We start from the raw sequence: 14,991 nt of genomic DNA, 5'->3' as shown, positions 1-14,991 counted from the left end.
TCGAATTATACACTAATTTATTCTTGTAAGATGGAGATCTAGTAGTATCCACCTACTTGATTCTGTGGGTGGAGGGATTTGTGCCCATGGAGCACAACTTTTTCACCACCACCCCCACTGTCCACAGGAACAGCATTTCAGGAGGCATTTGGGCCATGGTTCCCAACCTTCAGGTAGGACCTTGAGAGTTCCCAGAATTACAACTCATCTCCAGGCTATGAGATCAGATCCCCTAGAGAAAATGGCTGCTTTGAAGGGTGGATTCTAGTAGATCTTACTGAGGTTGCTCCCTTCCCCAAGCCCCACCAGCCCTAGGCTCCACCCCCAAAATCTCCGGGAATTTTCCAACCTGGTGTTGACAACTCTAGTTTTGGGCCTCAAGCGGAAGAAAGGAGGGGTAGCTGCAATCCATGGTGAAAATCTGTTGTTCCACAATCACTCTGGTGGATCCAAGCCAGTATGATGCACTAGTTCAAGTGTCAGATCAGGGCTGGGGAGACTCAGATTCAAATCTCCATTCTGTCGTGAAGCTCACTGGATCACTTTGGGTCTCTCATGCTGTCTGGGCCAGAACTATTTCACAGGGTTGTTGTGAGGATGCAGTCAAGGCGGGGAGAACCGTGTAAACCACCCTGGTCTCCTGAGTGACCAAATAAATGCAAAATTCAGAATGGAACATGCTCACTTATATTTTTCCCATCCCTGTCACTCAATAAGGCTCTTTGCTTAGGTGTTATTAATTGGGCATCGTCTTTGCAAATGGGAATAAACCCTGCAAACAAGCAACAAATGTATTGTTCTGTAGAAAAGGGAACAACCGTGGTAAGAAAAATGATAGACAGCACCAGTGAGCAGGAAAAACAAGATATGGAGACGTTACAAGGGATGCTAGGAATCAGTTCAAAGTATTGGTCTGAAAAAAGAACCCATTGAAACTCGATGCATTTCAAATACAAACTTCACGACAAATAAAACCTGTTCAGTTGTTAGCAGAGAGGTGTCTCTTGTGCTATAGACAAATCCCGTCAAGCAATTCTAAAATCAACACACAGAAACAGTATTCTATACATTGATCTACTGATCTTCTATTAAACAGAGGGAGGGGGGAAAGGGTATGCAGACTCAGGGTGGTAATTCACTTTCCCACCATCACTACTCCACTACCCCCATTCGTATATCAGGCAGAGTATCTTTTCACAATAAACCCAGTTAATGTTCTTTTTTTCCCGGTTGTAATTTGCAGGGAAACATTTTCAGCAGGCAACCCTACAGCAACCCAAAGTAAAAGATCTTACACCTGTGCGGAAGACCTTGGCTCCTTTATTAAACCACTGTGTTCAGAAAGGTAAGGATAGCATTGAGCAGATCTCTAAAATGCACAGTTGCTAGCTATGTTTCTTCTACTTAAGCACTTTTTCAAGGAGGAAAAGTACTGTATAGTTTTACTGTATAGCATGATCTCCAGGGATTTTTATGTGTGCTTTCAGTTCCACTGTAGTATCATATTTTTCTAGACATACCAAGTAGTGTACCTCAGGGTAGCTCTGCTGTGAAGCCATGCCATAAAGCCATGTTAGAAAGAATTTGACCAGTGGGGAAATTGACATGCATGTAATTAGTTGTGTGAACATATCTAAAGGTCCTGACCTGGATAGCTCAGGTGAGCCTGATCTCATCAGATCTCAAGGTCAGCCTTGGTTAGTAATTGGATGGGAGACCTCCAACAAAGACCAGTATTGCAGAGGCAGGCAATGGCAAACCACCTCTGTTAGTCTTTTGCCATGAGAACCCTGCCATAGCTGCCATAAGTCAACTATGACTTGAAAGCACTCTTTACCACACATACCTAAAGAAGCTGCCTCTTGTCAAAGATTTTCCAGAACTAGCCTAGCTCATGTATATGTAGCATATGACATTTCCTGCATGGCTTCCATGTTGAACATGTGCCACATGCGAAGCAGCCTTTACAAAAGATGGTCAGTATGACTGAGTGGCTCTGGCATACAGGTGTGGGGTTTTAATGTACACACCAGACTCCAGTAAAGCTCCAGATTCTGATCATTGCCTACCCTTTTCTCTACATCATATATTATCTGTGGGACCGATACTGTATAGCTTCTTGACACATATAGCAACTACTGCCTATACTACATTGGTATTTTTCTCACAAAAGTAAAATGATTTCCTTAATAGCTGGCCACAAAGTTACCGTTTCCTTCCATTGTCAGCAGATTACTTCAAAAATGTTGGTTCCAATGACTGGAAAGGCAAACTAATATCATCTAGCTAGCAGCATTATTGCACTGTAGCCCCCTGTACATGATGTGTGCACCATCATGTCTCAACCAACTTATAGCAACCCCACCAAAGGGTTTTCAAGGCAACTGAGGATAAGAGGTAGTTTGTCATTGCTTTCCTCTGCAGAGTCTTCTTTGGTGGCTTCCCATACAAGTACTGATCCTGATCGCCACTGAGTTCCCTCCTCCCCCCAAACTCCACTACCCCCAGTAGCCCCCCCTTCCAAATCTCCAGAATTTCCTAACATGGAGTTTGGCAACCCTAAGTCTTTTTCAGGCCCTCATTCATCCACTGTGTTAAACAGAAACTCCTTCTTGAGGTGCCTTTGATAGTCAACAGGTTGTTCAATGTTAAATATCTTCTCCAATAATCGTTTTGGCATAATGAAGCTTGACTTTGTAATTCCAGGAGATCTCCAGGTGCCACCTGAAGTTTGGCAACCCTAAAAAGACCCCTAAAATGAGATTAAGTTTAGAACGCTCACTGTACTAAATCAGCACTCTAAAATATGAGTGATTACAAGCAACTGAGGAAATAAGGGCTTGAAAACTGTCTGATTTGAGACAAAACATTAAAACAACTTTTTAGAACTGCAAAAAATTAAGGAAACAGAAAACAGAATGAATGTGACTGCAAAGAGGAAGCAATTAAAAATAGGACTGAAGAAGAGAAGTGGACTGTTCAATGTTTATGAGAATGTAGTCATCTTTGCATAAACAAAAAGGGATTTTCAAGATCTTCACAACCTTTTTCTGTTATACTGGGTGGGTACAAATGTGCTGAAAACTGGTTTACAGTGCAATCTTAGCACAGTTACTCCAGTCTAAGCCCATTCCAATGAGCTTAGACTGGAGTAACTCTGTTTACGATGGCATTGTTCATGTACTTCCATAATTTATGTATTTAGTGCATTTCTGTGCGATCTGCCAGGGAACTTGCCCGAGGTGGCTTATAAAATGAAACACCATAAAAGCATAAGCACCATAAAAGTTATTTTAACCTGAGAATTGAAAACCTACCCAGACTGTAAAAATATTAAGCAGCTTAAAATGAATTTTAAACAGTTTTCAGACTAAAAAGATGGCTATTAAAATGGCATTAAGAATCAACCTCTTAATTAAAAACCTAGGTAAAAAGAAACGTTTTGGCCTGGCACCTGAAAGAAAATATCATAGGCACCAAGCAAGCAGTACATTCCCTGGGTGAAGTGTCAAAAAGTCTTGTTTGTAGTTGCCACCTGCCTCACCTCTAAAGGCAGGGGCACAGAGAGCAGGGCTTGTGAGGAAGACCTTAGCTGGTGGGATGGACGGTATGTGAGGAGGCAGTTCTTCAGATACCCTGGCATCAAGCCATTTAGGGCCTTACAAGTAAGAACCAGCACTCTGAATTGTGCCTGGAAACAAATGGGCAATTCAATGTATGTTTGGTGTGTGTGTGTGTGTGTGTGTGTGCGTGCGCGCACGCGCGCGTGCACTGTTATTGGTGTGTGCTGTTATTGGTGCTGTAACTGTAGAGGTTTTTTTTTTGTAAGATCTCAGATTTTTCTGCAAACATAGGGATTTTGTTTTTCAGGTTTGTAAGAAGAGCTATCTTGTCTATTCATGGCTCCAGTCTCCGGATTTAAGTATCCACAGATTTGGCCATGTTAAGAATCAGATATATTTATGTAGTTCTGACATTCAGCCCCCCGCCCAACATCCCTTTGTACATAATAGAAATAGACACCATCAATACAAAACTTTTAAAAGTCTCTTTTAAAAGAACTAAGTTACTTCCATGAACGATCAATCTACTTTGTATTCATTTATGTATACATAACCCGGTTAACAACATTCTGTCCCACTTGAGGGTGATCAAGAAACATGATGAGGCAGTGCTGGCAGGAGCAAACTATATAGTGGATTCTCTGTGTCTGAAGACACAAAGGGTAAGAACATGCTGAACTCCCACACTAATAGTGTCTCTGAGTTTATCCACTTACTTTTTTTCTAGACAGACATTGTCCATTCTATGGGAAACGAGACACTGCTGCACTTGTGAGAATAAAATTAGTCCTCCATCTGTTTCAATCGGTTGTCTAGCACATTGCAAGCTGTCCAGGGGTCCCTTTAATATATAAGCCTCTATGTGGTATAAGCCTCCATGTGTAATAGTGATGATGAGCATTTTGCTTATTCAGTAATGATAGTAACTTTCAAATATAAGATACAAGGCACCTGTCAGGCTGGACCATTCTGCTGTCTGTTGCATGCCAGAACATGGGTCATGTACTTTAATGCAACTTTAGCTGGGAGTAGGAGGTTTTGTTTGGAGAGTAGTAGTAAATAAACCAAACTCAAAAGGGAACTTGCTTATGCAAGTATAAGCAGAAGTCATGCCTGCTTATTCTGGGAGTTGCCACATTCAGCAAATAAAGAATTATCAGTTGTTCTGCATGCACATAGATAACAAGGGAGAATGATTTTAAGAGCCTATAATATGCTGAGCAGTTAGCAAAAGTAAAAACATTCAGAACAATCTCTAGAAAGCGGCCCTGTTGGGTATGTTAGTATATTGGCTATCTTTTACAGTGAAATCCTAACGGGCTTAAACTGGGGCCGTTTCCACACTGTCTATAAATAGTGCGAGACTCACGGAAGGCTGCCGGCTTCCTCCCGCGATTTTTAACACCATCCGACTACAAAACGCCATAAATCACCGTTTGTGGTGTTTTGTAAACAGATGGCATCAAAAATCGGGCGAGGAAGCTGGCAGCCTTCCGTGAGTCCCGCGCTATTTATAGACAGTGTGGAAATGGCCTGGGTGTACCCCTGCTTAGGATTTCACTGTTAGATATGTAAAATCTGGCCGTTATAACCCATAAGGGAAATAATGGAAGCAATCCATCACACGCCTATTGTCAAACTAGAGGCCTGCATGCAGATCCATTCTCATTGGCTTCTTCTGAGTTCTGTGGAATGGACTGATTAGGAATAGAAGAATAGCCATTTAGTCTTTGGACCAAAGATTCCTCTAGACCTCCCTTTTCCCCCACAGTGGCCAACCAGGATGTCCCACAAACATAGCAATGAAACCAGCTGTTTAAGACCATCCCAAGTAACTGGTGTTCAGAGATAAACTGTCCCTGAGCATATGGGTTTCATTAAGTCAACATGGCTACTAGCCATTGAGAGACCTACTCTTCCATTAATGTGTCGAACCCCCTTTTCTTGATATTATGAAACACAGCTGATGCTGCTTTCAGAAAATCTCCATCGGGTTCAATGAAAAGGCATTGTGCCTTCTCTTATACTGTTTAATAAGCCCTCGGGGATGCTGAAGCCATTTGATTTCCCAGATATACAGTTTCCCTTTCATTAAGAGCTGTTTCTGGAGCATAAAATAGATTTTAGAGTGAATGAACACTATATTTCTCTGTGTGGTTTTAATTTCAATAAGCGTGTGTGATAAAGTGCAGCCAATCATCCTAAAACCAAGCAGTGCTGTCTGTTGACTCCAAGACAAGGGCAGGGTAGCCCCATCCGCTGGTCCCACTCTTCAGTTGTCCTGTGCTGCATCCATCTTCCACTACACTTCCTATTCTCTGCTTCCTGGCAATTTTTTCCCTCATCTACCACTACTTTCAGAGCTTCTTGTCTCTTTTTTCTTTCCACTGGTTACATCAAAAATTCTTGGCAACCAAAGTATCTCTTCAGGGATACGGCTTTCCAATGTATTTCTGTGTGTGTTACCATTATACCTCCTAAGACTTCATAGATAATGAGGACACTTCTAATCAGAAGACCTGATTTTCAGTTTCTGCTCCTCCTACCCACACACTTACTTTAATATATACTGTCATTATATATGCTTCTTCACAAGCTGTTCATTAGATGCATTTACTCTGCACTGCAGTCATTTTTTTTAAGCGGATGTGTTAGTAATTCACATTTCATATTTTGGAGTCTCTCATTCATAGGATCGCCATAGGTCGGAGGCAATTTGATGGCACGTAACACACACACACCCCACTTGCCCCAAGCTATCCCAGCAATCTAGTCACTACATTATAATGGCTTTCCAACCTAATTTCAGTGAGCAACTGAAAAATATGCACTAATGAACTTCATTCTTTCATGGTTTGGGTTTAAATCTTTTCTCTTTTTGCTCTTTTCCAGTTCCATTACCACTTGGCCAAGTTTCTCAAGGTGGCAAGGAGTCAAAGTCCTTGGCTTTAAACTCCTTAAGGATTGGCAATTCGGGTCTCCCACCAGCACTTACCACAAAATCCCAGAAAGCGGGGCTTCCTCAGAGTCATTTATTGCACCCCTTACCTATTCTATCACGAGAGCCTCTCCGAACAAACAAAGTCCTGCCTTCCATTCCAAAGCAAAAGGGATCCATCCTTGGAGGAGAAGTACTCAGCCAACACAACTGCAAATCAAAGAAGGACAACTAGCTCATGAGACCTGGGTGGCTCCAGGAAACTGAGGGATTATTGTTTTTTTTTTAAATAGCATTTCTAAGTGTTTGCTTTCTAATCCAGTCAGTGTGTCCATTGTAATTACACGGCTAGCAAACAGGCAATTTCAAAAGGCAAAAAGCATTTGTCTCAGTAATCTATTGGATACATTTTTTATCTTATTGGAAATGTGCTAGCAAATATTCAATGGAAATAGGGGGAGAAAGCCAAGTAAAAAAAATTTCTTTTGGGCAAGAGTGCCTGTTTCCTATCAGGAACACCCAGAACTGGATCCAATATGCGTCACAATTCAGCACTTGTATCTCATTGAGAGCTGAGGGTGGCCAAAAAAAAAAAAAAAAGATTCACCTCTAGGGGTGCTCTGCTCACTATCCTGGACATCACATTTAACTAGCCCATACTTATGCAGTGTTTTGCATACCCCATTTGCAAGTGTGCAAATACTACTAATTCATTGGCCAATACACAGTTAAGAGCTCTTTAAAGAAAATGTCCTACTGTACAACATGCCTGAATGAGTGGTTTTTTCAGCCTTGTCCAATCAGTAGTTGATCAGTTCAGTGTGGGGTTTACATCAGATCTTGTGGCCCATTGATTAGGTCACACAGTGCAATGCTGTGCAGAATTTTTCTTATCTAAGCCCAAACAAAACAAAATCTGTCATCTTGAAATTCTCACCTCTAAATAAATACTCTTTAACATTCCTTGAGAGGTATTATTAAGATGTATACATTTCTGTGTTTTGAGAGCTGCTGTAATTTTTGTGGCCTCTGAGTGACTAAAAAAGGTCTCAACAAGAAAGGGCAAAGAATGGTATTAACTTTTCAATATCCTTGTTGGTTGTAAAGAAATATTTAAATTACTTCCTTACTACTGTATAGTTAATCATATCTATATTCAAATGTACAATTTTCCATTCTACGTTCATGATTAGGGTTTTTCCACCCAGTTTAAAGTGTCTCCTAGGTACATTTTTGTCAAGCTGCTGTACCAGCACCATTGCAGTGTGTTACTTATAAGTATTCTGATTTATCATCTCCTCCTTCAGTACATTGTTTCTTTAGTTACAAAAATATACATCCCTACTAACATCATCATCGTCATCATCATAATATTTTAATGTTTCCTGTTTGGTGTCGTGGTTAAGAGCGCAGGACTCTAATCTGGAGAACCGGGTTTGGTTCCTCATTCCTCCACTGGGTGACCGTGGGTCAGTCACAGCGTCTAGCTCTCTCAGCCCCACCCACCTCACAGTGTGTTTTGTTGTGGGGATAATAATGACATACTTTGTAAACCGCTCCGAGTGGGTGTTAAGTCATCCTGAAGGGCGGTATATAAATTGAATAATGTTGTTGTTGTTATTCACTGTTTTCATTTATATGTCAATCAGTTGTCAGTCAGTCAGTTAGCCTGCCTTTATTGGGATCAGTTGGCACAATGTGTACAATACAGAAATCACAGAAAAACCAAGTTACTTCTGGAACCACTCCAGATGGAATTTTATAGCTGTATAGAGAAACAGTGTTACATTCTCAGTGGTTCTAGGCAGGGAGTCATTTAGAAGGTTAAAGACCTTTAAGGAATCTGGGAGCCCCCTCATATGAACTAATTCTATGTTTAAATATTTGAGACTCAAGTCTGCATATTGTTGGTGTAACTTCTCTTTACATGGGTTCTATGGGGCTTAGAAAGCAACTTTCACAAAATTTTAAGAAACAGCTTTTTTCCTTTTAAACTTTTTAACAATTAATAAAATACAACTTTAACAAAAAATTAACTTTTAAGTACAACCATACAAAAAAAACCTCCAAATCAACAATGTCCTTGAAAAGGCATCTAAGAAGTGATGGTGTGTCCTCTCTCATCCATTTGAAGCAGCTGTACCCCAGGCTTCAGGCTTCAGGCTGGGAATTATAGCCCTTATTCAAGGTGATAAGAGCTTATAATTTATTAAGCTCCCCTGCAAACAGCCTCCTCCTCAGCAGCCTGCCTCTAGCTTCTGACTCCAGCCCACTGGGCTAAACCAATTAACCTTACAGGGGTTACATTGGCAATCAAGCAGAACATGCGAGACTGTCTCAATACTACCATGATCGCAGTGGCAAACTATCTACGTATGGGATCTTGTTATATCTGCTGAATAAGATTGCAGATGGCATCATGTTGAATCTTGCAAGGGAGAAAGCTCTGCAAAGATGTGGTGCCTGTAGGGAAGATAAATAAGAAGCCAGACCACCCGTCTTAAGAGAAATCTCAAAGCTTAGAGGGGAACAAGTTTTATTGGCTAGGCTAGATAACTCCTGATATTCAATATCCAGTATTCTGTGTTTGATTACTCTGTATGCCTCTGGAAGTGAAAGTGGGTATAATGAATCAATGGATATACCTATGGTCGTTATTTCCTTTTCAATATAGGCTAGCCAATTAGACAAGTTGGACTCTAAGAGCCCTTGTTGTATAAGGCTCTCTGCCTCTGCGGTGTAATGCAAGCGTAACCAGTATTTTACTGTCTTAAGGCACGCTCTTGTTTCCACAAGGTTTAGACCAGTTTCTAGACAGAGGGCTGCATAAGGTATACAGCGTAGCATGCCCATAATTTTCTGCAAAAACCTGGCCTGCAGTCATTCTGTAGCACCATCAAATGCACTTATCCATGCTGGGATGCCATATAATAGTTGGGCCTTAAAGACTTTCAGCATGACTGGTACAAACTGATTTCCTGTGTTGTAAAAAAAAACAGGATATAGCAGAGGCACTGATGTTGGCCATTTTTATTGCTGATTTGTGGTGATTAGACCATGATGCATTATATTGGAAATGCAGCCCCAGATACCAAAAGTGATTAATCTGTTCTATTTCTTTCCCACCAATTACCCAATTGGATAATTTGCTGGATTTAGAGAAAATGATTCAAAATAAGTGTGTTGGTTGAGAAAAACATAAGGCATCTATTCAGTGATCATTTTAAGCCTATTCTAGAGCAGGAAAATAATACAGTATCATCAGTGTATGGTGCCCAGTTTAGGATAATGGCAATCAACTTCTGCTAGATAGGGGTCGAGGTCATTGAGAAACAAGTTGAAGAAAGAAGGAGCTAAAATATATTTTTGTCCTGCTGTTCTCCCTCAGGGGAGCCCAAAACAGCTTACATCCCTTCTCCTCTCCACCTTTTTATTCTTACCAAATATCTTGTGAGGTAGGTTGGGCTGACAGTATGTTACTAGCCTGAAGTCACCCAGCAAGCTTCTATGGCAGAGTGGAGATTTAAACCTGGATCTCCCAGATCCTAGTCTGATACTCAAACTGCTACACTGCACTAGCCTTTAAGTATACATGTTGAAAGGAGACAAACTCTGACTGCAGGATTACATTCTAATCACAACTAGGCAGACAGAAAAGCAAGGTGTTAAGGAAGGGTAGATAGGAAGGAAGGGTTCTTCATCTTCTCTCTATAGGCAAAGCAGCAGCAGATATGTAATGGCCGCAATTTTTTAAGGATTTAAGGTCAGCTGTGAGAAGGGACAAATTAAATGGGTGCCCCAGTGCTAGGGAAAACCTTTGCACTGTGCCATCTTCTTTATTTAAATCACTCCTTGCCTGAACCTATTATTTGCTCAGCTGGGGAATACATAAAGGTACTAGTCATGTTCATGTACTGGTAAGTTCTGTAGAACTGACTCTTTTTCCTCTATTAAGTCTATCCATAATACATAGATTTATACTGGTGCTACCAATGTGCTTGCAACATTACCACAGAAGCCCAAGGTACTTATGGTACAAGTAATCATTTGCTGCAAACATCCGCTTGGAAAAAACAAAACTGATGTCCTGGAGCACTCATACTTACTAGCACACCAGAAATGGTATTTATCTAGGAGCACAGAAAATCCTGCACCACAAATTATGCTCACATTTTCTTGATGGTATAGGCATCTTAAATAAGCCTTGGGATAGAGAAGGGCTTTCAGGGGGAAACTCATATTGCAAATCACCCTAACGATGTATTGTCGAAGGCTTTCACGGCCGGAGAACGATGGTTGTTGTGGGTTTTCCAGGCTGTATTGCCGTGGTCTTGGCATTGTAGTTCCTGACGTTTCGCCAGCAGCTGTGGCTGGCATCTTCAGAGGTGTAGCACCAAAAGACAGAGATCTCTCAGTGTCACAGTGTGGAAAAGATGTTGGCAGATCTCTGTCTTTTGGTGCTACACCTCTGAAGATGCCAGCCACAGCTGCTGGCGAAACGTCAGGAACTACAATGCCAAGACCACGGCAATACAGCCTGGAAAACCCACAACAACCATCACCCTAACGATGTTTTAGTCTGCCCTACTACCAAAGAACTGCAGTGCTAAAACTAGAAAAAATGAAGGGCCAGGTTCAATCTCCAGCATCTCCACCTAAAAGAATCAGACAGTAGGTGATGTGAAATACCTCCAATATAGACCCTGGACAGCCATGGTTGGTCTGACTAGTCAATATACTGCCCTTGTGTTCAGGTGTGTGTGTTTGTGAGAAGTTGCTGTGGCTCACTGGAAGAGAAGGTCCAAAATTCAATCTCATCTCCAGCATCTCCACTTAAAAGTATGAGTTAGCCGGTGATGTGAAAGACCTCAGCCTGATGCCCTGGAGAGTCATGGCCTGTCAGAAAAGACAAGATTGATCTCGATAGACTGATTGTCTGGCTTAGTATAAGCAGGGCTTTTTTTCTGGGAAAAGAGGAGGTGAAACCCAGTGGGTTGCCCCCAGAGAAAATGGTCACATGGCTGGTGGTCCCGCCCCCTGATCTCCAGACAGAGGGGAGTTTAGATTGCCCTCCGCACTGTGTGGAGGGCAATCTCAACTCCCCTCTGTCTGGAGATCAGGGGGCGGGGCCACCAGCCTTGTGACCATTTTCAAGAGGTTCCGGAACTCCGTTCCACCGCGTTCCAGCTGAAAAAAAGCCTTGAGTATAAGGCAGCTTTGTGTGTTTACGTGTGAGTTCGAAATGATATCTGAATGTATCCCAAGTCTACAGCAGGAGAAACAGTGATGGCATCTATGGTAAAATCCAAGCCTGCCACCCCCACCCTCACCCCCAACAAAATTTCAGGGAGGTATGAGAAAGGGGAGCAAAAGACTTTGCATTCCTTTAAGCTCCCACTGTTTCTTTCCTTCCATTTAATTTCTTCTTTGTTTCCTCCAAGTACCAATTTCATGAGTTGACAAGAAATCGGAGAGTACAAACATTCAGGACACAATCCGTCTATTGCTCTCGGAAATTATCTCACCAGAAATATCACAGTTTGGTTGTGCTGTATAGGCCAATAACGCAGTTTCAGTAAGTGAATAAAACAACTAGTTTTCAGGAGGATTCTTTTCATTTACAAGTGTGCCTCCTTTTAATTTTATTGAGCGCAATACAGTAAGTGATCACATTCTTCAGCCATATTGACTTCTTGGTCAGGCCCATTCTGAAAGGCAATGAAGTGAATGTTTAATATCGACACTAATGGTTATAAGTTGCCAAGAAATTCCTTTCTCAGAAGCTTTAAGAATGCATTTCCACTTTTAATTATTATTTCAAATGCTCCAAAATATTCAAACTATTTCCCAGAAAGAAGTAGATATTCACCAGGGACTCCTGCTGCTCATCAGAAACCCGGTTCAAAATCTGTTCTGCTTCTTCCCCTCATCGCCCGCCTCACCCACCAAAATGCCAAAAGTAACAGAATGGGCATACTGCCTTCAGGCACATCAACAACAGGGGCACTTTTAACTAGGGGGCATCCCAGGCAGCTGGGGGCATGGTGGAAACTTCCCAAATCCTTGCAGCCAGCTGTGCCAGCCACTGCCACTGATTCCCCACACTGACTCATGCAGCGTGGCAGAAGCAAATTGACATCTCCCAGTGAACACAAGCACACAAAGCTGCCTTATACTGAATCAGACTGTTGGTCCGTCAAGATCAGACTGTCTCCTCGAACTGGTGGCAGCTCTTCAGTAGCGGTCTTTCCCATCACTTATTACCTGATCCTTTTAACTAAAGATGCTGGAGATTGAACTAGGAGCCCTCTAGGAGCAAAGCATAGAGCCACAGCCAGCGCTCCCCCCCTACTCCAACCTGGGCTGGCCCACTCCAGTGGCAGAAGGGTTCCATCTGGCCCGCCCAAGCTCTGCACTTTGCAGAGGAGGTGGTGCCTGGACTACCCAAGTGCTGGGCAGAGAGATGAAGGCAGTGCCTGGCCTTTCTGAGCCCCCACATGATCCAGGGTGGGAGACAGTGCGCAGCTGGCCTGAGCCCCATGCAGAGTGAAGGAGGCAGTGCCCAGCCCACTGTGAGCTCCTTGCAAAGGAATATGGTGCCTAGCCAAGAGAGCTGACACCTGGCCCACCTGAGCCCTGAGCAGAGAGAGAGAGGCAGCACCCAACCTACCTGAGCCTCAGAGTGAGGGAGGCAATACCTGGCCCACCCAAGACTCACGCTGCACAGGGAGATGGCACCCAGTTATCTTGAGCCTCACATAGTCCCAGGATGGAGTGCTGTCCAGTTTGGTAAGCTCCTTCTTCCTCTCTCCCCCTTTGTGGGGGAAAGCAGAACAGGCAGGCTGCCTTTTTCTCTTTCCCTCCTTTGGTGGGGCAATGCTAGGTATGCCAGGGAGTGGGGCCCTTTTCCAGTGCTGTTCTTCTGCAGTTTTCCAGTCTGCTTCTGCAGTGGGAGGTAGGCAAACCAGCAGTCAGGTGGTTGCAGGGGGGCAGGGGGCTGACCATCTCATAACTGATCCATCTCCCCTGCTGCCAGAGTGATTCTGGGCCCCCATTTTCAAGTTTTGTCCAAGGCCCCAGATTTGCTAAGACTGCATGTGATCAGCAAGGGTCACAAGATAGCAAAAAAAAAAAACTGATACAGGATGTTCTACCTGCATTACTTGTCTTCAAAGTTTTCTCCTTTGCAAAGTAGAAGAATGAGGGCTCGATTGTTTTTTATTCTCTAGTTCTTCACCCCTCCCCCTTTCAACCTCTCCCAGTTTTCCTAGCAATCTAGGCTCCCTAGACCCATATTTGTGATGGAAGCACGAGTCTGAAATTTCTGCTAGAGGAAAAGTAGATGAAGTTGGGGGGTGAAGGTGAAAAGCATGCATCAAGGAAGCCCAGTGCCCTCTTCCCTATCTGTCTGTCTATTTGATGGGTTTATAGCCCGCCTTTCTTGCTGAGGCTCAAGAGGGATTACAATACACAAACACACAAATGCCATTCAATCAGACAGCATAAGACAACCAAAAAATAAAGAATTGGACTAGGAGCAAAAAATTATGATACAATGCAAAAAAAAAAACCTGTCTAAGGCATGACATACCGTACTGTAGAAAGTGGATTACAAAGGTAGAAGAAATGCAGTAAAAGCAAAGTGATACATACAATGAATACTGTAATCAACTATAATCTTATCCCCTTATGAAACATTCTGCCATTCCATTATATTACAGTTCTCACTCCTTGATAAAAACGTCCTCAATATTTTTCACCCCTATCCTGTTTGAAATCACATCCCCCCAAACCCACTTTGTGGAGAAGACATGGCAGCCAGGCTTTGAAGATGATAGCGCATGTAGAGACAGAGTATGCACATCTGCTGAAAGACAGACCAGGAAGTAGTATATCCCTCCCTCAGAAACCAACCCTGGGACACACTTGAAAAAAACAGATGGAGGACAGGCTCTGGGAGTTCTTGAGAGCCATACAGCCCAGTCAAACCCATGTCTCCTGTCTTTTAAGAAGCTCTCTTTCTCCCCCTCAGAACAGGAAAAGAGCTGTGGCTCACTGGCAGATCATCTGCTTTGCATTCAGAAGGTCCCAGGTTCAATCCCTGGTAGGTTCAGGTAGTCCATGATGTACAAGAGCAGTACCTGAGATCCTGAAGAGCCGCTGCCCATCACATACGGGCCTTGAATAATAACAACAACAATGTATGTATAAACTGCTCTTCTAGACAGATTAGTGCCCACTCAGAGCAGTGAACAGAGTCAGTATTCTTATCCCCACAATATACCTGGGAAGCTGGGGCTAAGAGGAGCAGCTTAGCAAAGGCCCCCTGCTAAATTCATAGCAGTAATGGGATGTGAACCAGCAGAATGCTGATTTGCAACCCAACCACTATGCTACAGCTAGTCCCATAGACCAGTCTGAGAGACCAGTCTGACTCAGAATAAAACAGTGTTGTGTGTTCAATAACAGCAATAATACAGAGCCTCGGGA

General features: G+C 42.8%; 1 protein-coding gene across 1 annotated transcript in view; it reads left to right on the top strand.

Moving 5' to 3' along the window:
• The window catches only part of ANKRD55 (ankyrin repeat domain 55), a 44,446-nt gene extending 37,710 nt beyond the window's left edge, over positions 1-6,736 (top strand). The window contains exons 10-11 of the mRNA XM_054987530.1: positions 1,244-1,345; positions 6,456-6,736. Of these exons, the coding sequence (XP_054843505.1) occupies positions 1,244-1,345; positions 6,456-6,736 (383 nt within the window). The remainder of the gene's footprint in view (positions 1-1,243; positions 1,346-6,455) is intronic.
• The last annotated feature ends 8,255 nt before the right edge of the window (positions 6,737-14,991 follow it).

This window comes from Eublepharis macularius, chromosome 8 (genome assembly GCF_028583425.1).
Source record: "Eublepharis macularius isolate TG4126 chromosome 8, MPM_Emac_v1.0, whole genome shotgun sequence".
In the NCBI taxonomy this organism is placed as follows: Eukaryota; Metazoa; Chordata; class Lepidosauria; order Squamata; family Eublepharidae; genus Eublepharis; species Eublepharis macularius.
Note: the sequence above shows the minus strand (reverse complement) of the source record. Positions and strands in the feature narration are given on the sequence as shown.